General features: G+C 40.8%; 1 protein-coding gene across 2 annotated transcripts; it reads right to left on the minus strand.

Moving 5' to 3' along the window:
• Positions 1-463: 463 nt before the first annotated feature.
• On the minus strand, positions 464-22159 carry EIF4B (eukaryotic translation initiation factor 4B). Of its 2 annotated transcripts, none has more exons than XM_055396548.2 (15): positions 22010-22159; positions 15202-15339; positions 14029-14237; positions 12282-12398; positions 10963-11017; positions 10185-10319; positions 7329-7466; positions 7075-7248; positions 4662-4890; positions 3586-3683; positions 2599-2812; positions 2029-2084; positions 1357-1462; positions 1023-1095; positions 464-648 (listed from the first exon to the last, which is right to left on the minus strand). In XM_055396548.2, exons 1-15 carry the CDS (start codon positions 22020-22022, stop codon positions 571-573), a joined length of 1833 nt encoding a protein of 610 aa, XP_055252523.1. In that variant the 5' UTR covers positions 22023-22159; the 3' UTR covers positions 464-570. The 2 variants fall into 2 exon arrangements, with proteins under 2 accessions (XP_055252523.1, XP_055252522.1); XM_055396547.2 differs by having other exon boundaries at positions 3571-3683.
• Positions 22160-22501: the final 342 nt, after the last annotated feature.

Genomic DNA, 22501 nt, shown 5'->3' on the forward strand with positions numbered 1-22501 from the left:
GTACAAATGAAGGAACTCCCCGTAGGCTGGCCCCAGTAACTCAGAACTAAATGAGAGGAGGGGCTGGCAGCCTCCTGGAGACTAAAACATCAGAGACTAAACCTACCTTGCCGAGGATGGAGAATTTATCCAGGTAATATTTAAGAATTCATGTATGCCACAACAGGATAATAAGAATTAAAGGCAGGAACCTCACTCTTCCTTATACCTGTCTACTGCCCAACTAGACTCCAGACACTGCATCACCGTCACTGCATTTTGCTAAACGGAGGCCCCTAGGCACTAATCACACAGGCAATTGCATGTGTCATAGAAACACACCACAACTTTTCCATTAAAAGCTGTACATCTCTTTCTCTGGCTACACTGGTGATTCTCCTGTTAGTTTAATACTTTAAAGGCTGCAGCAGCATGCAAAAGAATTTCATTTTGTGTTTTTTTAAAAAAAAGTTTAAGAAAGGTCTTCAGGAGATGGTGAGTTTTATTTTGTCTTGTCTGGAGAGAGGTTTGATTTGCTCTCGAATGTTCCAGGGTGGAGAGAGACTAGGAGAAAGCACAGAATGCAGAGGTCTATTCGGTGTAATCTCCCTCATTTTCATCTTCACCATCAATGGCGAGAGCAGCATATTTGCTTGCAGAACTGAATTTCTGTAACAGACAAGATAGATAAGGCCTTGAATTCTCACAGCAAAAACCAAGGTCCAGGATACTGCAGCAGATGGGAGGTGCATGTCCAGACCACACCCACTCGTTTGCTTATGGGGCTTTTCTGATGCAGCTGTAGCTAGGGAGTTGATCGGAGGCAGGTGTGTTCTTATGGAAGGCATACACCACCTTTTATCTTGAAGAGGGGATCAGAGTAGTGAAAGGTAGAATGAAGGAAAAAAGCTAGCCTAAGCTTCTTTCACTATTTCAAACAAGCAGCAATGCCCACTTTCAACTACTCCGTTTGCAGCATGTACAGAAAGAATTTCATTGGTGAAAGTGGGCCACAGGAAGTTGAGGAAATCTTTGACACTCACCGAGGCTGGATTTTCTTCAGCTTTCTTTGGCTCAGGTGCAGATCTGGAGTCGTGATCCTTTTTGCCATCTTTCCTGCAGAGGCAGAAATACCTTTAGGAGAGGACTCTCCCAACACCAATAAGGAGTTTTCAGATACTGAACAGGCACATCCAGTCAACAATTTTGGCTATCTCGATCTTTTGTAATTTCTAGATTCTCAGAATTGTAACTAACTATATTGGCTGATTTTAACAGGTTCACAGTGGAACTGGCAATGCTTGAAGAACCTAATTACAAAGAGACAGCTATCTAGCATCAGGTCAGAGATTAGAAATGAAGAAAGGACATGCATACCTGTCTGACTCCTTCCAGTGGTCTTTGTTCCCTCCATCTCCCGGACCACGGCTGGAGTTCCCGCTTTGGCCTTTTGGGGCACTCACCCCATCTACTTTATTTTCATCTGTTTGAGGGACACAAAAATAAATGGAAGTCAAGTGAAATAAACACTCCCACTCTCTCAGGTTTCCCTTAAGCTGAAGAGAAGTGTGCCCAAAAGTACTGAGGGAAATCAAAACTACCCCCGATCCAGACTTCCTTCCTAAGCTCTTCTTCCACGTCCTCTGTATCAGTCACACACCCTAAATAAGATCCACTAAAAAATTCCGCCATGGGGTTAACGCCATCATGAAAAGCAAAGTGGAAACAAGGACTATGACGCCAGTGTAGTGTGACCTTGGCCTTGTAGATGGCAACATTTCTAATCTGGACCAAGCATGTCAGTTTCCTCCCCACCCCCTTTTCTTTCCCTTTTCAAAGAAATGTACTACCAGGAAAGGGCAGGGCTCAAGGTTTTCTCCAAACAAGCCGCTCCTGCCCTCTACTGGCAAGAAAAGGCAAACTTTTAACAACAACAAAAAAGGTGCAAAATACATTGAAGCTCAGTATTTTTCAATTCCTCTATAGATAATCTTTTTTCCTATTTAGGTCTCTATCTTGAAGAATGACCTACTTCCCTCTTGGCCTTACCTTTCCTTGCTGATCCTTCCTCAGATGGTTGAGCTGGAACTACTTTCCCTCCACCACTAGAAAGAAAACATGTAATCACATTCATCAGCTTATCTTAGGAAAGGAACAGAAATGTCTATGTCAAGTGCAGTAAATCTTACAGAAAACCAAAAATACATACTTAGTGCTTTTAAACATTAAAATATGGGAAAAGACAACAATCAGAGCAATTACGTGAACTTGACCAAGTGTCACATCCTTAGAATCATCATAGTCATGTTAGGTTAATCTTATCCGTCTACTTTACAAATGAGAATCCCAAGACTAAGGGAAGTGACTGCCAAAATGTGGCACTTGTGGGCTCTGATTTATAGTGTGTGCAGACTAAGTCACCAAAGTGATGTCAACCAGCTATCAAAACTCCAGAAAACTGAACAACCAGCACACCACAGAATTTGCACTATGAAAGCCCAGATGGCAGAACTTATCAGATGCCAAAAGGCTAGCACCCCAGAGGGCACCTTCCACCATGAGAAAACAGCACTGAAGAGTCTATAGCCAACCAACTGCTATGTTTCCAAGCTGACTCACCTTGTAGGGGACTGCTGCTCTGTGTCTGAGCTCTGAGATCGAGCAGGAGGGTTAGAACTTCGCTTCACCCAAGCATTCTCCTTTGGTGGAGGGGCTGGCATTACCTTTAGAGGCTGTTCAGGTTTGGGAGGCTTAGAAGTTGGAGACTGACAGTCTTCCTCTTTATTCGGGGTTTCATTTTCTAGAGACTTCTCACTCTCTCTCCTTCGTGCATCTGTGAGGTCAAAATGGGAAGGTCAAAGCATCAGAAAAAAGGGCTTACTGATAACAATCTATTAGAACCTCAAGAGTGGAAAATGGTCTGCGTCCAAGTGTACTGTTTTCCATCATTATTCTTAAATACAGAGCTGAATTTGGCTCCCAACAGATAAAAGAGTATTGTTTTCTCTAAGATTATAAACTTTTTTGTTCTCAGCGTTAAAATGTTGGTACTTGATACACATGTAGAAACACTCGCAAGGCCCTCACTCTTGGTACACTGGATAAGAATGTCTGTTATTGCAGGGGACATGGATTTGATTTCTGGTCTTGGAAGATTCCACATTCCGTGGAGAAACTAAGCCAGTGCGCCACAACTACGGAGTCTGTGAGGCACAACTACCAGAGCCTGGGCTCCACAACAACGAGAAGTCTCTATGCACCCTAACTGGAGAGGAGCCTCCGCCCTCCACTAGAGAAAGCGCACCTGTAGCAATGAAGACCCAGCACAACAACAAAGTGAACACAAGAACCCAGGATGAGGGGACAAGCCCAACGGTCAAGCTTACTTCTCAGGGGGAGCTTACTAGACTGATCAACTCACTCTCTTCTGGGACCCACCACCCAGATTTGTTCAGAGCAGATATGAAAGTCAGACCAATCCATGATAACCCAAATAAAGAGTCCATGACTAAATCTCATATTCCAAAGTCTCTGCATAATTTGGCTATGGATACATTAGGTTATGGAAAAGGGCAATAATGAGATACCCACCCTGGTCTGACTTACTTCTGCCAGATGTGGCTGAGGTCCCAGTCTGTGATGACTCACTTCCTGTCCTCGATCGTTCCCGTTCCTGAGTTTCTTCACTTCGCCAGCTTGGGTGTCTGTATAAAAGAGATTTAACAAAATACATCATGTCCAGCTCAGTGATGGCTACCCTGGACCCATGCTGACTCCTCAAGACTATCAGGTTTTATCGTGTTGGCTTTGTCTGTGGGTGTATAACCTGTCTCTCTTGCTCAAACATTTGAAAGTGGCAGACATTTAACACACCTGGGTTCTAAATATAAGTTTTTACTTGCTTCAAAGTTACCTTCATGCCACTTTACTTTCACAAAAAGACCCATATATGCTACTGCTGCCAGAAAGAAATCCTAAGGGGATTCTGCTTTTACAAAACAGATGAAAGTGAAAACAGCGTTCAGTCTTGGTTTTGCAGGAAGCTTTTTATCTGTTAGCAAAATGTGTCCTAAAATAATTTACACCATTCTGGCTTATAAAAAGTTTTGTAGGAATGCTCTACTTTTGGACATCGGGGAAACCTGCACTTCACCAAGTGTTGGCTAGGGTTAAGAACATTCTCCTACAGAATCTGTAACTCTGTGCTCCGTTGTTGACAACACAATTCTGCCAATCAATCAAAAAACCAGGCCTAGTTTCATCAGATTATAACTGGAAAATAATTTACAGCCTATACTTAGTACTAGTGAAAACATTCTTTCTACTCCATCTCTAATAACTTGAAAAGAGGTAAATCCATTCACCTCACTTTGGTTGGATTTTACTCTATACACCTAAGGCAGGGTTTGGCAAATTTTTTTCTTGAAGGTCAGCCAAAATTTGCAGACGCTTGTAAGGGCCCAGGAGGCCTTTTGAAAATCATGAGGGACAGGCCACAACTCTTCCCTGACTAAAGAAAATGTCTCACTCACTGCCACTTGGCAGCTTCGGCCCATGAGCACTAAATGCTAGTAAGTGACAACCAGTAACACACAAATTTCCAAGAGTCCTAGAGATACAATGCCCCCATTAAGAATCATGGGCTTCACGGATGGGAAACCTGTCACTGCAGATGGCCTCACCTCTCCCGAGGCCGTCGTTCTAGTTTTGGCTCATCCAGCTGACGCTGCAGTTTCTCCTGCTCCTTCTGTAGCCGCTCTTCTACTTCTCGTTCTCTAGCAGCTGTGTCAACAGGCTTTGCCCCTCCGAAGATAGAGGCTGCACGACTGGACTGGGAGGTGCTAGCGGAGGAATCATCTTCCTTAGGAGTACTCCGAGGCTTTAGGTTCAGTTTGGGTCTTTGGGGGGGACCTAAGTTAAATAAAACTCTAAGTAATAGTTTTTGGAAATCACCAGAAGCTGATGGCTAAAAGTCAGATTGCCAGACGTATCTCTTATGAAATGCTATTTAGTATTCAGATTAAAGAGTGGCCTAGCCAATCCGACAAAGGTAAGGAGGCAGATCATTAAACTGATCATTTACCATGATTACTATTATCTGGGGGGATTTTTAACTATTATATCAGATGAAAGTATCTTGATTAAAGTATGTGGTCTGGAAGATAAATCATTTTAGTAGGTTAAGAAGAACTTGTAACACTATGCTGGGGAAGACTCCAGCTCTTATATTCTTTATCTCTGTGTATAATATATAAATTTGATAGGGATTCATAGGGCAAAGCATGCAACAGTGAACACCACAATGTCAACTCTAAAAGGGTCTGATTTCTTCCTGGATCCAAGCTGTCAGAATATTTCAAGATAAACCTGAGTGCTTCAGGGAGATTGTATTTCTCAAAAATCAGTGTTTATCCTAAACATTTCAAACATACAAAAGATATAGAAAATATAAAGAAAGCTTGTGTACATCAACCACCCGACTTAAAACACTGCAAAAATTTCCAAAGCCTTCCTTGATAACATGCTTAGTTGTGTTGTCTTCTCCTAACTACTATGCTCAATTTGCTATTTATCCTTCTCATACATGTCTTTATTCTTTTAGTACATATTTATGTATTTGCAAACAAAGAAGGTATTGTTTAGCAAAATTTAAATTTTCTATAAAGGTTTTACATTAGTAGTTTATGTAACTTTTAAGGTAACATTTTTCATCTATATAACTCTGTCAAGGGGCCATAACCAATGTGAATAGGATACAACTGGGGTCAGAAACAAGAACTCATTGAAGTCACACGCCTAATACAGGGGGGACCAAAAAATGAAATCCACATTATGGAAGCAACTCCATTACTCCTCCCACTGTGGCACAGTGTCCCCTTCTTCCTCCTTTGATAATTTCATTTACCTACTCAACAAATAATCTGAACACTTATATTTCAGATACCGTCTCAACGCCAGGAATATGAAGAGGCAGAGCAGTGAAGGCCCTTGTCTATGTCAGAGGTACAAAGGGGTACGTTTCAGGCCACGAAGAGACAAAAAAATGGTTTTAAAAGAATAACTTAATTAGATATTGTTCCAGAAAGACAACCCAAATAGAGGGAAATGTTAGTAACATGGGCACAGGAACGATGTCTGAACAGTGACAGTGGCAGTGACCCTGGAGGAAAGGGGGCAGATCTTAGGAGTTGGGGGTGATGGGGGGTAGAAATCAACTATTGGGGGAGGAAATGGCATGAAAGGCAAAGGTCAGTAGCCAACGAAGACTGCATCTGAGCCTCTACTTTTCAAAGTGGAGACAATACTTGTACCTCTACCACACTGAATAGTCACTAATCATTAACTCTAGGTGTGCTGTCTAAACAGAATTACAGAGAATAATTCTGGACCAGATACCTTCCTTAAATTTTAATTCTGTCTGTGCCACATTTGGAATCTCAGTTCCTCAACAAGGGACTGAACCCAAGGCAGGACAATGAAAGCCCAGAATCCTAACCACCAGGCCACTAGGAAGCTCCCAGATATATTATTTTTAAAATGACATCGCTGAAGTCAAAACAATAAATGGTGGCCATTTACAATACTTTCTGAGAGGCAGAGTTGTAATACAACGCATGTTTTATATAAGTGATCATAATGTTAGGGGCATTAATTTTACAACAGGTAATGTCAGCATCTTACCATTAATGAATGAAGAGCTACCATTTGGTATAATGGCATTGAAATAAGCAACATTTGGTTTTTAACCCATACCGCCTACCAATTACTGGCTATGAGACCGTGACTGAGTTTCATTTCTTCACTTGGAAAGTGGGGCTAAAACAGCCTATTTTAAAGTGAGACCTTACTGTAAGAGTCTGGCAAATGGTTTTTTCCTTGTCTATTCAATTAAATTTTAATCTATATCCTAAGACAGGTTAGAACTAGGCCTTATGTTCATCATGTCCATTTTAATCTAATGCTCTTTCTATATTGTTCTGATGCATTTTTCTCTTTAACTATGTGCAGATTCTATTTGTGCCCATAACTGGAAATTTTCAAACAGTTACTACTCCAGCTGTAACGCTCCATCGAGCAAGCAGACAAGATGATCACCTCTGTCGTCCCGCCTGTAATCATCCCGAGAGTAATCATCTCTGGAGCTCCAGGACCGGTCATCTCGCCTGTCGTATCTGTCTTCGTAGCGGTCCCCGCCGCCTCTGTAGTCGTCGTCCCTGCGGTACCCGCTACCAAACGCTCTTCTGCCACTGCCTATCCTGGAATCATAGCCTGTAAACAGACCCCAAACTGTAATCATCATGCTGGAGGGAGGAAGGAAGTTCTTCAAAGAATTTATGTTTTATAATGACCTCTGTCATAGTCTCTGCCACCTCGGTCATCATAGCGATCTCGGCCCCCGTATCGATCCATGTCCCGGCGTGGGCCATCACGGTAACTGTCCCGATACCCATCACGGTATCGGTCTGAATCGTAACGATCTCGATACTCTAGAGAAGAAGAGAGACAGACTACTAATAAAAAAAGAAACATGACAGCCCAATAGGTCAGTTTGGTTTCGAGTTCATATTCACTGAGGTGTCTGTTTTTATTAACAACAAAAATATTATATCCAAGGCAGAATAATTTGTATTGAATTAAGTTTTCACAGTAGTTATTTTTAAAAAGTTCTCTAGTGATTCAATAAATGTTCCTGGGGTAACAATTTAGGAGGAAGTTTGGGGAGAGATAAATATACAGTGGTTCTGCCTTATCTGTGGTTTAGCTTTTTGAAGTTTCAGTTACCTGTGGTCAACTACAGCCAAGTTTTTAATGGAAAATTCCAGAAATACACAATTCTTAAGTTTTAAAATGTAACAGCAATGTGTGCTGTTCTGAATAGCATGGATGAAATCTTATGCTCTCTCCTTCCAACCTGTCCAGGATACAAATCATCCCTTTTGTCCAGCGTACCCACACAGTATAGTACAGTAAGATATACTTTGAGAGAGACAACACATTCACGTAACTTTTATTACAGTATACTGTTACAATTGTTCTAATCATTATTGTTAATCTCTAGTATACTTAATTTATAAATTAAACTTCATCAAAGCTACGTATGTATAGGAACAACACAGTGTAACACACAGGATTCGGTAATATCCGAGGTTTCAGGCATCCATGTGGGGGTGGTGGTGTCTTGAAATGTATCCCCACAGATATGGCAGGGGAGCAGAGATGGACTGCTGCATATTCCATAATAAACTTCCAGGATTAATGATTTAAATCTTAAATAATATAAGCACAAAGCACCAGAAGAAAATATAGCTAGAATCTTTCACACTTGGTATCAAAGAATCAAAGACTACTTAAACGTTTAGCATGGAGGGAACTCCCAGGTGGTCCACTGGTTAGGACTCCAAGCTTTCATAGCAAGAGGCATGGGTTCGATCCTTGGTTAGGGAAAAATGATGCTGAAAGTCATGTGGTGTGGTGGGGGGGGGAAAAATTTGGCGTGGTAAAATCTCAACGTCTCAATATGAACCAATTAATTAAAAAATGAAACAGCCAACTTTAAAGATGTTTTGAGTTTACGTGAGTAGGTCAAAGAAAGATATTATTTTTGTGACAGCTTCATTTTAAACAATGGTTTCATTTTGCAAAGGTCATCATTTTCTCTACATGAACATTCATCCACAGGTAGTTTAGATTTTATAAATTAAGGGGCTTCCCTGGTGGTCCAGTGGCTAAGACTGTGCTTCCAACGCAGGGGGGCACATGTTCAATACCTGGATGGGAACTAAGACCCCACATACCTTGTGGCATGGGCAAAATAAATAATTAAATAAACAAACTTTATAAATTATAAACTTGCACTGAGAGCAGGAATCTGCAGTGAAGAAAAGCAGCACAGGAGTTATGCTATTATAAGATAGAATATTCTGGAAATATACAAAACATTTAGCATAATACTTTGCCCCACTCCCAAGGTGTCTTTTATGGGCTACTGGCTTGGGACAGGGGTCTCTACCCTTTGTGGCACAGTGCGGGACCTACCTCTACCATGTTGGCAGGGCTAACTTTGGGGCCCTGGCCTAGTCTTTCCTTGTTATTATCCATCTTGCTTGCTCTAAATTTAATATCTGAGTTGAGAAAATTGTCATGTTCCTGGGACCCCTTGAGCTGATTGTCTGCTTTTCAAGAGCCATTTCTCCTTGTTAATAATAAAACTTCTTGCATAGATACTGAATTAAAAGTACCTAAGTAGTTCTCCCAAGGCTCTGTTGAGTCATAAAGACTTGATCTAGAAATCAGATACAAACGTGACTTCGTCCTTCTACATCTTAACTATGTCAAGGAGGACTCTCTTAAAATGGGAATGTATCTCTGCTTCAATTATTCCTCAATGTGGCACAGGGTTCACTAGTCTCACAAAAATCAAAATGTTTGTGGATTTAAGTTGCTCTTTCCGTTTTTTAACTTAAAAAATATTCCAAACATACAAGAAACTATAGAAATGATAAATGACTTTGAATCTATTACTTAGGTTGAGTGGATGTCAATATTTTGCCATGTTTATTTCAGTTTTAACATTTAAAAGTAGCATGTAACAAACGTAGTGAAAGAATTCCCTCCACCCTCCATCCATAATCATGAGCGTGGTTGCGTTACCCTCATGAGGGATATGTTACGTTGCCATTGACGTATCTTTACAAACGTACATGTTTACGCTACATGATACTGCTCTAAAAATTCCTCCACAGTTTTGCTTTTCTTCCTCACCATAACAGGTTTCGGAAGTTCCCTGGTGGTCTAGTGGTGAGGACTCAGCACTTTCACTGCCGGGACCCTGAGTTCAACTCCTAGTCGGGAGGATTAGGATCCCATAAACCATGAGCTCGGCCACACCAAAAAGGCTCTGAATTTCATCCCTGTCATCACATGTGCGTTTTGCTATCAAGTATCCCATTATATCAACAAACCGCTACTTAGTTATCTCTAAATTACACATTATTTATTTCATTACTGTTTCTCTCCCCTGTTAAAATAATGTCCAGAGAACAGTATTTTATGTTCTGTTCACTGCTATATCCTGAGCTCACAAAAGTACCTGGTGTATGGGTAGATATTTAGGATTATTTGAAGGTAATGAATTTTCTGTTATTGTCTAATTAGAAAACACCCCCAGAACACAGAAGAAACTAACTGGATGAAAATGAACTTACTGTCTCCAAAGCTATCGTCACCCCTTCTGGGCGGGTAGTCATCAAAGCTGTCTGCAGCAGGACGGGCCCTCCAGTCTGTATCTGTTTTGTCAGAATCACGATTTCTATCTCGGCCAAAAGAACGATCATCCCTGTCTATGGACATATCAAATTAAAAAACCCACAGGTTAGCTCACAAAAACTGTTGCCAAATATTTCTCGCGTGTGTAGACAACCCTGCTGCCTCACACACGGCCCCTGCTTATGCCACAGTGTTGTCATGAAGCCACCCCAGCTCTGTAAGGGCACCATTCAACTCAACCCAGTGACTCCCTTCCTCACATTTGTTCCTACTGGTTTAGTGCTTACCTGTCTCATCTTCTATGCAGGCCAGGAGCTGCTAAAATATACATGAATCGGGCTCCTTTGGTGTCCAGAGTGCTAGGTATGTAATTTATTTAGTATATATTTAATGTTCATCCAGGTCAATCAGGGTTTCTCAGTCTCAACACAACTAACATTTTGGGTTGGACAATTCTTTGTTGTGGGGGCCATCATACACACTATAGAACAGCCCCTGGATTCTTTCAGATGTCAGCCTTCCCCACACTTGAACAACCCAAAAGTCTCCCAATACTGACAAATGGCCCCTGTGAAGCAAAACCACCCTCAGTCAACAATTACTGACTGAGATTAAGGTAGGCCTCCACTAAAAATTTCTGGGGAAGGGCACCTCTGGTTTGTCATCCTAGGACCAGATGAAACAGAACACTCAAACACATTCAGTCAGCGTTCTCACCTTTATCCTGTGCTTGATCAGCAACGTCCACTCGAATTCTCCTGTTACCTAGAGACTGAGAGCATAGGACCATATTAACCAACCTTTTGCCCCATTATGCACAAATCCCATGAGTGACCTTGAACGTCTGGGCATAGCAGAAGCACTGGGGGAAGGAAGATAAAGGAAAAACACTGTAATCTAGCCAACACTACAATCTGTTGGCTAAAGAATCCTCTATAAAGACTTGAATATAAAATAACCTTGTAGAATTAACATTTAAGTTGGGCTTAAATAAATGTCAGCTCAATTATCTTACTATTTTTATAAAGTCAAATCTCACAGAATAGATTTAACTTTTAACTATCACAGGCAATTTATTAAGTATAATCCTTTTACATTATAGTCAATTCAGCAAACTCCAGATAATAACAGTTGTATGGTATCCTTTTCTTATCCAGACTGAGAAGTTAAAAATTTGTAATGCTAATGAAACCTAAAAATGACATGAAAAGAAAAACTTCCAACAAGTTTTGTTTTTCATATATTAATATTTAACCAAATACACAGATTTTATTCCTATTTGACATTTGCTTCAGATTATCATGGTGGTACTCAAGCCTGAGACAGGAAAAATATTTTAGGAGGAGTTACTTTCAATCACGTCCAATGTCAGATTTGGACCACAGAATTATGCCACAAATGTCATTGGAAATTGCCTTCTCAACAAATAATGAGAGGTTTCTGGAATTTAAAAAAGAGCCTTTTTTTTCCTTTTCAGATATACGATCAGTTTGATTTCTAAAGTCACTAGAGGTAAAAAAGCAGTTCCTGGATTAGAAACTTTTTATCACTAATAAGCAACTAACTGTTTTAATATTCCTGCTTGGGCAAGCCTAACAATCCATACATGGCCTTAAATAACTGATCACAATTAGATTTAATCTCCATTCCCCTTCATGTATTAACAGCTGAATTTTCTCTCCCTACTGAACCTCTGGAGTGTCTAGATAGGAAAACATCTACAGGCAACTGTAAAAATGCAGGACTGAATATTTACTGTCATTCCTAGAAGCAAGTATTATTGATACAAATGACATTTTAGAAATGTTTCTGAGCCCTCTTAAAATTATTACTAGGCCCTGCTGAACTTGCTGAAGGGAAGTATGACTTGCTGGATGTTGAAAGTTAACTGGAATACTGATAAATAATCCAGGCTTTTCTTTGTAGATATTGTGGGAATCTTTGAACTAGCTACAGACCCAGACTAAAAATAATCAGTTTGATAAACATAAGAGTTGTTAGCTCCCAGCCCTCAACCCCACCCTTATTTTATTTACCTCTTCGTTGAGGCTCAGGGCACTGAGCAAGGAATCCAGGTCCTCAAACTCAGCATAACCAAAACCTTTTAACCTCTCAGGATTGCTGGGTTCACGCGGTAAACGCACCGCACTGATCTAAAGAAGAAATAAGAAATAGTTCCCAAATTCAGTGTTCTTGTTCACTTGCCTTCTTTTTTGACACAGTGTATGCAATGGATTTCTCTGAAAAATACACAAGAACCTAGATGTCTCCAGGAGGAAAACTGGTACAGAGGGATACAAGACAGACTTCACTATATACCTTGTTAAAATCTTTTCAACTTGAACAGTATGAATCTAACCTTTAAAAAACTTGGACAAGTTCAGTGTATTCCTTGCACCTCTGACTTCTGCCTCATTTTGTATTTCTATTTTTTAAGTGTTTTTCAATTAAGAGGAATTGCCTATTCCACAATTAATTGATTTTCAATTTTTCTCTCTCAGAAATTAGACTCAGTTTTTGCCAAAAGGTTTTCTGGGCAGTATATTTTATGACAAGCTGACTTATCTGAGACACATTATTTACTGTTTTCACATATTTATAGCTTGGCTGAATCAAACACTGGATTGTAAACTCTCACCATCCTTCAGTTCAGTTGTGTCCGACCCTGTGACCCCATAAATCACAGCACGCCAGGCCTCCCTGTCCATCACCAACTCCCGGAATTCACTCAAACTCATGTCCATCGAGTCGGTGATGCCATCCAGCCATCTCATTCTCTGTCGTCCCCTTCTCCTCCCGCCCCCAATCCTTCCCAGCATCAGAGTCTTTTCCAGTGAGTCAACTCGTCGCATGAGGTGGCCACCATCCCTACCCTCTGCCAAATTCTGAGATGATAAGCACTGAATCATATTCTAACTACTTTCTTGTCACCTTTGTGTCTGTTTCCTAACCCTTATTATTTATTTCTTCACTTCTCTAACATTGTGCATATATTCAAGTTATCTTTTGCATCACTGATTTGATACTTTATTCTGGCCTTCTGAGATACAGATTTTGTTAGTTGCTTTCAAATTCTATTTTAACTCCACTCATGAGTAGAGCAGGAAAAGGAACAAAATAAAAGGGAATAAAGATGTCTTCTCATTGGCAAAGACTAGAGAAAAACCCAATAGAATTGGAAATTATTACTCCTTCTTCCATTTTTGAAATCTTAAGTATTTTTTTATCAAAGTTTGGAAAAAGGACTTCTAAGCACCTCATATTTTGTCTTTCTGGAAACTTTCAGATCAGTGTTTTCAAACATCTTGCATTAAGCTTTTTAAGCAAGCCTGTGAATTCCATTATATGTGAACAGATTCTGTTAATATAAACTACATATCTGCTCAGTTAAATGTATTCATATAGAATATTAAAATGTAGTTTTTAAATGTAGTTTTGCTATAAGCCTGAATGTCATTAACAGACTAGCTGAGTTCAGAGAAACTTTCTTCCCACTTTTCAACATTCAACTGGGTGTGTCAGCTTTCACTTTCTTAATGAGAAGGGTATATGTTCTTGACAGATTCTCCCTGTATCAATAAGGTATTAAATTTATTGATAAGACTGTCCAACCGCTGTTGGACGAGAGCATTCTCAGCCAGAGGGCCTAAATGCCACTTAATTAAATAATTTTCTTTTCTAAGTCTATATATAACCTCAGAACTTTTCTCAACACAGGAATTCAAGAGACAGTGTATCCCTACCCTCCCTATCTAGTTAATTACCTAAATCCTTTACACTTACATTTAATCCTCTAAAGAATTCCTTAATGGAGTCTTCTGTCACATCATAGGGCAGGTTCCCTAGAAAAGCAGTGTAGGGTGGAGATTTGGGAAGACGGCTCCGGTCGATATTGGGTTCCCGAGCAGCCCGTGGAGCAGTGGGCAGGATGGAACGGTCAATCGGAGGTGCCCGATACACATCATCATCATTACTATGCCAAGTGGTTGAAACTAGGGTAGAAAAGTAGACATTAAACAACAGAAGAAACTTCCTTCAGTACCACTGTAGAATAAGAGGGCCTACACTGCGTGCCAAGTGTTGAATCATTTTATTCCACCTTACCTTTGGAGTAATCTTGTGAGTTTGTTCCCCATTTTACAGAAAAGGAAACTAAGATTTTGGGAAGGTTTTGTAACTTGCCTACCAAGGCCACACAGATGGTAGCCCAGCAGGATGGTAATCCTAGTGGAGCTAGGAGATACTGTTCCTACGGTACTGCCCGTGAGTTTGTACTTCAGGTATCAACACTCACAGAAGGTACGATCTAGATCAAAGTTCTTAATACAAAAATAGATCACAAAAGAAAAAGTAGTTTTCAGTTTGTAATGAAGGCTTTTAGAAAAAAATGATGGGTGATCAAATCTGTCAGGCCCAGTGACTTTATAGCTCCTGCCTGTTGCCAGCTATTCTGCGAAGGCACAGAACTTCTTCAGATATTTTCCCACCATAATTACTATTCCCATTCCTTTCCCTCAGACCATTTTTGTTTACCCAGGAACACCATGCCTTCATAAAAATAGCTCCTAGAACAAATTATTCCTTGACTGTTAAGTATAAACAGCTTATATATTGCCATCTTATTTTATGAGGACATCACAGAATTTTAGACCTAAAATGAAATCATCTAGTCCTTACTTTCCAAATGAAGAAAACAAGGCTTAAAAGGACAGCACCCTGACAAAACTCTATTATTGTAATAGCCAGAACTGGCACTAAGCCCTCTTGAATCATCACTTTAGTCCCTATTTCAAACTCACAGCCTTAACCTATTTTGTTATGTACAAATACATAAACATAAGATTTCAGGTTCTACAAAATTAGTAAGCTTCTTCCAAACTGCAAGTGTGAAGCATTATTATGGGATAGATTTTGTCCAGAAACTCCAAGCATGACGGAAAACAGAAGGAGACGCACCATCCCCTTCCAGATCGTCTGTTTCATCAGCCCAGCTGACTGGTTTGGGGACATAGGTGCTGCCTCCACCAGTCCCTCCATCCTCAGCCAGAAAGTCTGTTAGGGAGATAGTCTTCCCCTTCTTATTCTTCTTTTTCGCTGTTTCAGAAAGACAAGAGAAAGATTATTCATCAATACTTGAGTCTTTACAGAATTATACACGGTACTATTGTTAAATGTACTTATAAGAAAGCAACAAAAAAGGCCCATCAAAGGTTTAGACTGTGGTACATTTATATGAAAGGGTTCCACACAGATATAAAGGAGAAAGCACAGTGCACTGGGACAGAAAGCCCAATGAGAAGTGAAAATAAAATGAGGCAGGGGCGAACTTCTATTTCCTACTACACTTTCTTGTGTATCATTTGAGATTTTTAATTTAACTATTTGTGTTTAAGAAAGGTTACTACATTCATTGCTCCGGGGACACAAAGAAACAAAACAAAATCCCTACTCTTAATAGTCTGACATTCCTTGCCTACCTAACACCATATGAGAAAACGAGATATTATACTAAAGGAAAAACATAAAGAAATCCCTGAGAACCAGCAATTTAAATGTTTTCCCTGGTTATGAAATCTTTAGGAATCCTGACCACGGCTCTTTAACTCTCCAGTCCTTAGAACTTCTGAGATGGCACCAGTGAGCAGCTAATGCAGAAGAACTGAAAGGACTAACAAGTTCTAGAATTGACCCTTCAGAGCAGCTGTGACACGGTTAAGGAAAGAAAAACCAAAATAAACCCCAAAACACCATAACAAGCAGCTCTGCTGTAACAAAGATCAGTTTCATGCCTTTTATAATGATGAGTTCCTTCTCCATGTTCCAATTCTCAACAAACTTTCAATTTTCAATCCAAAATGATGAAGAGTCTGTAACTCGATGCACCATTTGCTTAACTGAATGAAGGCTGTTCTCTCACCTGGTACTTACCTTTCCTTTAATATACAATTTTCAGGAAGTAATGACCTGTTTGCTATGAATGTTATGAACCTTCTGGACAAAGAATGAACCTCAAGAATTATGGTCTCAATGTGCAAAACAGACAAACTTGGGTACAATTATACAGGAAAAATATGGTCTTGAATGTGAAGTTTTCATGCTTCTCTCAAGTGACTTAATAGTAACCTTGTTCCAAAACTCATTTATGATCACCAGGTTACATTGTGGATCTAGCCTATGATTCGAAAGTAGCTATGCAAATTTTGATAATACTGATACTGCTCCTAGTTCACAGGCCTGGGGGAAATTTTAATTTGAGTAAGACATAAAACATACCTGTGGGGTAGAACGATAATGTATAGGCTTATTTTAGTTGGTCAATTAAAAAATAAGTGGGACTAGTATGATGCTAGCTAGAGAGGTTTACCTTCATGGGGCTTCATGATCTGTCTGGCCATTGAGAAAATAAAAATAGAACTGGTGGTTAGCCCATACAGTGAGGTAAAGCCCAACATGAGATCCAGGTATCGCTTTTCCCTGTTTTACATACAAATCTAATGCCAAAACAGCACAAGCTGGAAAACCAATCTGCCCTTTTTTGATTTTGGCGTATATTGATTTTCTTAATCAGGTTTTTTCAGTTTTTAACTCTTGACAAACTAATCTCACATTCTCCTTTAACACCATTTGAAATTTCAAAATAGTGTGTCCAAAAAAGAAAATTAAAACACTGTTTTAGAATGTCTTTTCAAATGATACGTATCCCTTTCCCCTCTGATTCTGTGACTGGCCCCTCCAAAAATTTATGGCTGAGAAATCACTGTTGGATGATGGATAGCCTTCATATACAGACAAACTAAAACTCTTCCTCAAGACCTCCAACTTCTTTAAATCTAGCAGCAGCACTGACTCAATCATAATATAAGCAGCAGATTTAACAGAACAAGCCTTTAAAAAAGTAAAGTTAACAAACCTAAATGCTCTCTCCACTCTGTTTTATTCTAATAATTGAGAAACAATGTTATCTAAATCCTTCATGCACCTTTTCCTCCTGCAATATCTGTGTCCGTTTCACGTTTAGGACTTCAATGATGTTCTCTTCTTTATTAAAGCATCCTTTAATGCTCCAGCAGTTATCAAACCCTTGACACAATGACTGAGCTGATCCAACTCTTAAATGTCTTTAAATTTTTCGTGAATTGGTGAAAGTTCAACCATGTAATAAAACACATCCCAGTTACTTAAGACCAAATCCACTTGGACAAGAAGAAAAAAAAACACAAGTCCCAGAAATTTTATTAAACCCTCTGTCTGCTTGCCTCATTACAATTTTAATTTACTGACTATATACTAGGTACTTGTGAAGCTCTTTATATACTCACCTAGTTAAGCTTTGTTATGATAGTTATAAAAAGAAATACTACAACTGATCAGCTTAACTCTTTCTCAATTTCTGCACTGCTGGCTGACATTTTAGGTTGCATAATCCTTTGTTTGGGGGGAGGGCTGGGAGACACTGTACCATGTATTGTATACTTAACAGCAATCTCCAAGCCTAGATTTAGTGTCCTGGGTGGGTGAGACAAAATTGCCCATGATTGAGAACCAGCATTCTAAGTGGTATTTTCACATCAATAAATAAGTAGACAAACAAAAGGAAATGTTAACCCTATACAAAGCACATTAGCAGAAAAGTACAATAAACCAAATCTTCAGGATTATCAGGCTAATTGAAAGTAAAAATGCTTCCTTTAGTTTTCTTGGAATGTTTTCCTGTTCTAACTCCATTGTATTAGTAATAAAAGCTCCAACTGACATATACTGGAGTGATAAAATCTATGGACAAGCTGTTAGTACTTTAAGCAATAAAACCTTGTTTGTTGTACAATACAGCCCTACTTTTCCCTCTTTCTCAAACTAGTATCTCTTATTCAGGAAGGAGAATTCATAGTTCTTAATAATTAAATGAGACATTATTAAAAAAAATTAAGTTTCTTGGACTTCCTTGGTGGTACATTGGATAGGAATCTGCCTGCCAATGCAGGGGACATGGGTTCAATCCCTGATTCAGGAAGATCCCACACTGCCACTGAGCAACTGAGCCTGTGTATCACAACTACTGAGCCTGCGCTCTAGAGCCAGTGAGCTGCAACTACTTAAGCCCACACACCTAGAGCCTGTGCTCTCCAAGGAGAGACCTGTGAACCACAACTAGAGAAAGCCCTCTCACAGCAATGAAGACCCAATGCAGCCAATAATAAAAAAATTGCAATCTGCCCAAATACCAGAGTGCCTAGAACTAGACTTATTCACTGCTGTTTAGAGAACAGCACGAAAAGATGTTTCATACAGTGTGGCACAGTACCATAACATTTAAGAGTCCTCGACCTTTACTGTGCTACTGTTTAGCAGACCAGAGAATAAAGACGAAGTCAGGATCAACAAGCTTCACCATCTTGCTCGTGCTAAGTCACGTCCAACTCTTTGCGACCTCATGGGCTGTAGCCTGCCAGGTTCCTCTGTCCATGGGATTTTCCAGGCAAGAATACTGGAGTGGGTTGCGATTTCCCTCTCCAGGGGATCTTCCTGAACCAGAGATTGAACCTGCATCTCCAGCATTGGCAGGTTGATTTTTTTTTTTTTTACCACTGAGCCACCTGGGAACCACCTTGACCCCTATGTTTAACTGTTATGGGATCTCTTTGTCCAACTTCATCTTGACACAATCTGAGGAAAATGCCACAATGCTTTTTCCTTACCTCTCCACACATACTCCATTTTCATCACATATGGACCACAGCAATATCCGATACAAATCTAAGAAATTGACTTTGGTTGAGTGCACTTATAAATGTACATACATATATTTAACTACAAACAACCAGTTAAAACAAGAACACCCAAAACTCCAAAGTTAATCCTTTTCCCCATGATCAGGAAAAACAAATTCGAGGATGTTCTGGGAAAAAACCAGTTAAAATAAACCCCCCCTCCAAAACTCTAAAGTTAATTCCTTCCCCCATGAACAGGAAAACAAATTCTAGGATGTTTTGCAACGAATACAATGTAGTAGATTATTCTATCTCAAGTGATATATACATGGTATGTGACTTATACCTCAAGATTCTCCGAAAGTATACATTCTTTAAAAGTGACATTACTTAGAAATACAATGTTTTACCTTGATACTTCTCTTTGTACTTGAAATTTTCATAAGATATTTTAACCTTGACCTTCTGAATCTGGGTATCTTACTCCCAGAATAACAAACACATGGTACAGGAGGGGATATGAAGATAGGTAATACATGAACTGCATATAATAGCAACCAGTGAAACCATTTTAACTACAGGGGTCAGCACTGTATGAAAACAACCACTGGACACTATCTTACCATAAAAAATAATCAAAGATGCCACATATAATGGCATTCTGAAGGGTTATGCAAATGAAAGGCCTTGTGCGCACACAGGTACACTGTTAACAATCCCAAAGCAGTCTAGTTCAAACTGTTAGCCCGTGTCAAATCCATTTGCTCCCCTATAGGAAAGGACACAGATGCAATAGTTAGCTTTGGGACAACTCCAGTTCTTGAAGGTCAATAATTAGTCACACTGGATACTGTATTATTGCAAAGTTTTTTGGTTTCATTTAAAAGTAAAAGGGAGGGGATATATGTACAGTTATCAACACAACATCCTAAAGCAATTTTCCTCTAATTAAAAAAAAAAATAAAATAAAAGAGGCCTGTTAAGTTTTATCATGTATTTTCACAAAGAAAATATCAGATGTTTTTTCAGGGGCCATCAAGAAGTATACTGCAAATATATTAACTTTATAGACCCATTAATACAGTGGGCCTGTACTAATATAATGGGCGTATACCCATTATAAACCAAATCAATACTATGCGGAAAGATCCAAAGTGGGGAAAGAAGTTTGATAATATCTCAAGGGCTGACTGTCAGATGTACCACGGTACCCAGATACTAGCATAATTGTCCCTTACATGTATTACACAAGCTAAAAGACTCATGCAACTGAATTAAGAGATGAGGGCTTCCAACTGGGTGGAGTGGAAGAAGAGACCTCACTCAGCACATCTGTTTTACCAGTCTGGACTTTATTTACACAATGCTATGGGTGTCTTCCACCTCTAAAAAAATTCCACACAAGTTATACAGAAAGGGAAAACAGGCTTTTCACTAATTATGACACTAAGACATAAAGATGCAAATTCAGGACAAAGTACTTCAGATGAAGCTCCTGGGCAGCATCCCAAACTTATGATGACACAGAAACCAACCTTGTTAGACCCAAGTTGATAATGGAGAAGAATGAGAAGTTTCATAGATTTCGACCTTACTCTGCCATCTGTATACAGTGACCTTGAACGAGTAATTTTCATCTTCCTCAGACAGGAGATAACCAACATCTGCATTATCTCACAGAACATCAAATTAGAAAACACAGAGAAAAGTGCCAGGTCAATTGTCAACTGCTACACGAGTAAAAGATATTATGCTCAACTGCACCTCAATTCCCTCAACATTTTCCAAAGACATACATCTCTATGTAATAGAGAAGAGAAATTCTTGGTGAGAAATGAGTGTTCAGAGGTAAGCTGTTCAATAAATGTTTTGTACAATGCAGGCTCATGCCAGGGAAAAGAGATCATATCCCCCATTCTAAAATCACTGTTAACAAAATGTTGGCACAACTCTCTACTAAGTCCATCATAAGTGCAAGTAGACTTACATGAAAGTGATATTTCCTCTCAAATTCTAAACAAGAAATCAACTCCAGCCACTAGTATTCTTCTAAAGGCAACTCCGAGCAGTTGTGCAGTTACCCTTAAAAAAAAAAAAAAAGGCCCTACCCCACCACTGGGGCTATCAAAACTCAACCAAAACGGAAGCTGTCAAGGGCTCTGATCTTGGTCATCAGTGGATCTCCCATATTCAGAACCATGCCCGACAAATATACAGCTCACACTCAAGTAAAACAGTGTTGACTGAGTAAGAAAAAGTCCAGAAGAAATTTAGGTCTCCACCCTGCTTCCTCTCCTCCAACACGTGGGCGCACCATACCGGGTTCCCTACCCCCGTCTAACTCGAGCAGCGCCAACCTCCATACCTAATACATTTACCCTTGGAAGAACACAGGGGCCGGATCACACTCTAGAAAGGGAAGAGCAAAAAGTGGAAGGACTTAAAGAGAAAGCAACACAGGCGCCTAAAACCTTCCCATCTGGGCTCTCGCGCGTGCTTTTCAGGCGCGCCAGTCTCCCGTACCCTAGGCTCTCCGACCGCGCACGCGCACCGCCGCCTTCCTCCGCCCCTCCAGCGACTCGCGCTCGGGTTCTAACTGCCCCCCCTTTATTCCCTGCCCCCACTCCCGTCCGCAACGGCCTCGCGCCTTGGAGACCTAGTTCAGAGTGCACCCGTCCGCGCGCCAACCGCCTCCTTCCTTCCTCCACGCTTTCACGCGGGCACAGTGCTTCACGTCTATGAGAAGGCCTACATCTCCCGCTGATCTTTCTGTGCCTCCTCCTCACTCCAACTCAAGCCAGAGTCTACCATTACTCCCCAGTCCAACCTCGCGCAGATGGGGTGAAAAGGGTGTTGGGGGGAGGGGAAGGACACCTTCCCCTCCCCCCAAACATCCCGAGGCAATAACCTAACGTAGCCCAGCCGCCAGCCTGCCGCAGCCCCAAAATCCGAAGGGAAGAGGTGCCGCCCACCCCCCGACGCCGAAGAATCAGTGGATCAGGCCCGGAGAGTCGCTTCGGAGCCTGGTCCTTGGCCGCGCTCGGCCGCTCACTCACCTGAGGCCGCCATGTTGGGAGAGGGAGAGAGAACGCAAAGGACCCGGATGAGGCAGTCACGTGATTATAGCGAGCGCGTCGGGCTAGGAGACGCGAAACTGGGAGGGGGCGGGGAATTGAGGAGGGACACAGGAGGCGGGGCGGCGCTCCTCTAGGTTCGTAAAGCAGCGCGAGGAGGTGACGCGGCATCCGACGGGAAGACCTGCGCGACATGTGGCCAAAAGGGTGGGGCCTGCGCTGTCGCGAAACCTCTCACGCTTTACGTAGGGCGACGCGCGGACGAGGGGCAGGTCTGAGTCTGGGGCGGGGTCTCCTGATCCGCAGACTTCCTGCCGGTGCAGTAAACGGAAGGGGTGACGCGGAGCTGTCAAGTTCCACCTCTCTGGCAGCGATTGGAGGCCGGCTGGAATCCAGAATGGGCGTGCTACAGTTGGTTTCCTGGGAAGATTCTGAGTTTCTTTGTAAATCGCTTTTTGTTAAAGTAAAATAAAC

Source organism: Moschus berezovskii, chromosome 6 (genome assembly GCF_049115385.1).
Source record: "Moschus berezovskii isolate FMDL1 chromosome 6, NW_MosBer_1.0, whole genome shotgun sequence".
NCBI classification, from domain to species: Eukaryota; Metazoa; Chordata; class Mammalia; order Artiodactyla; family Moschidae; genus Moschus; species Moschus berezovskii.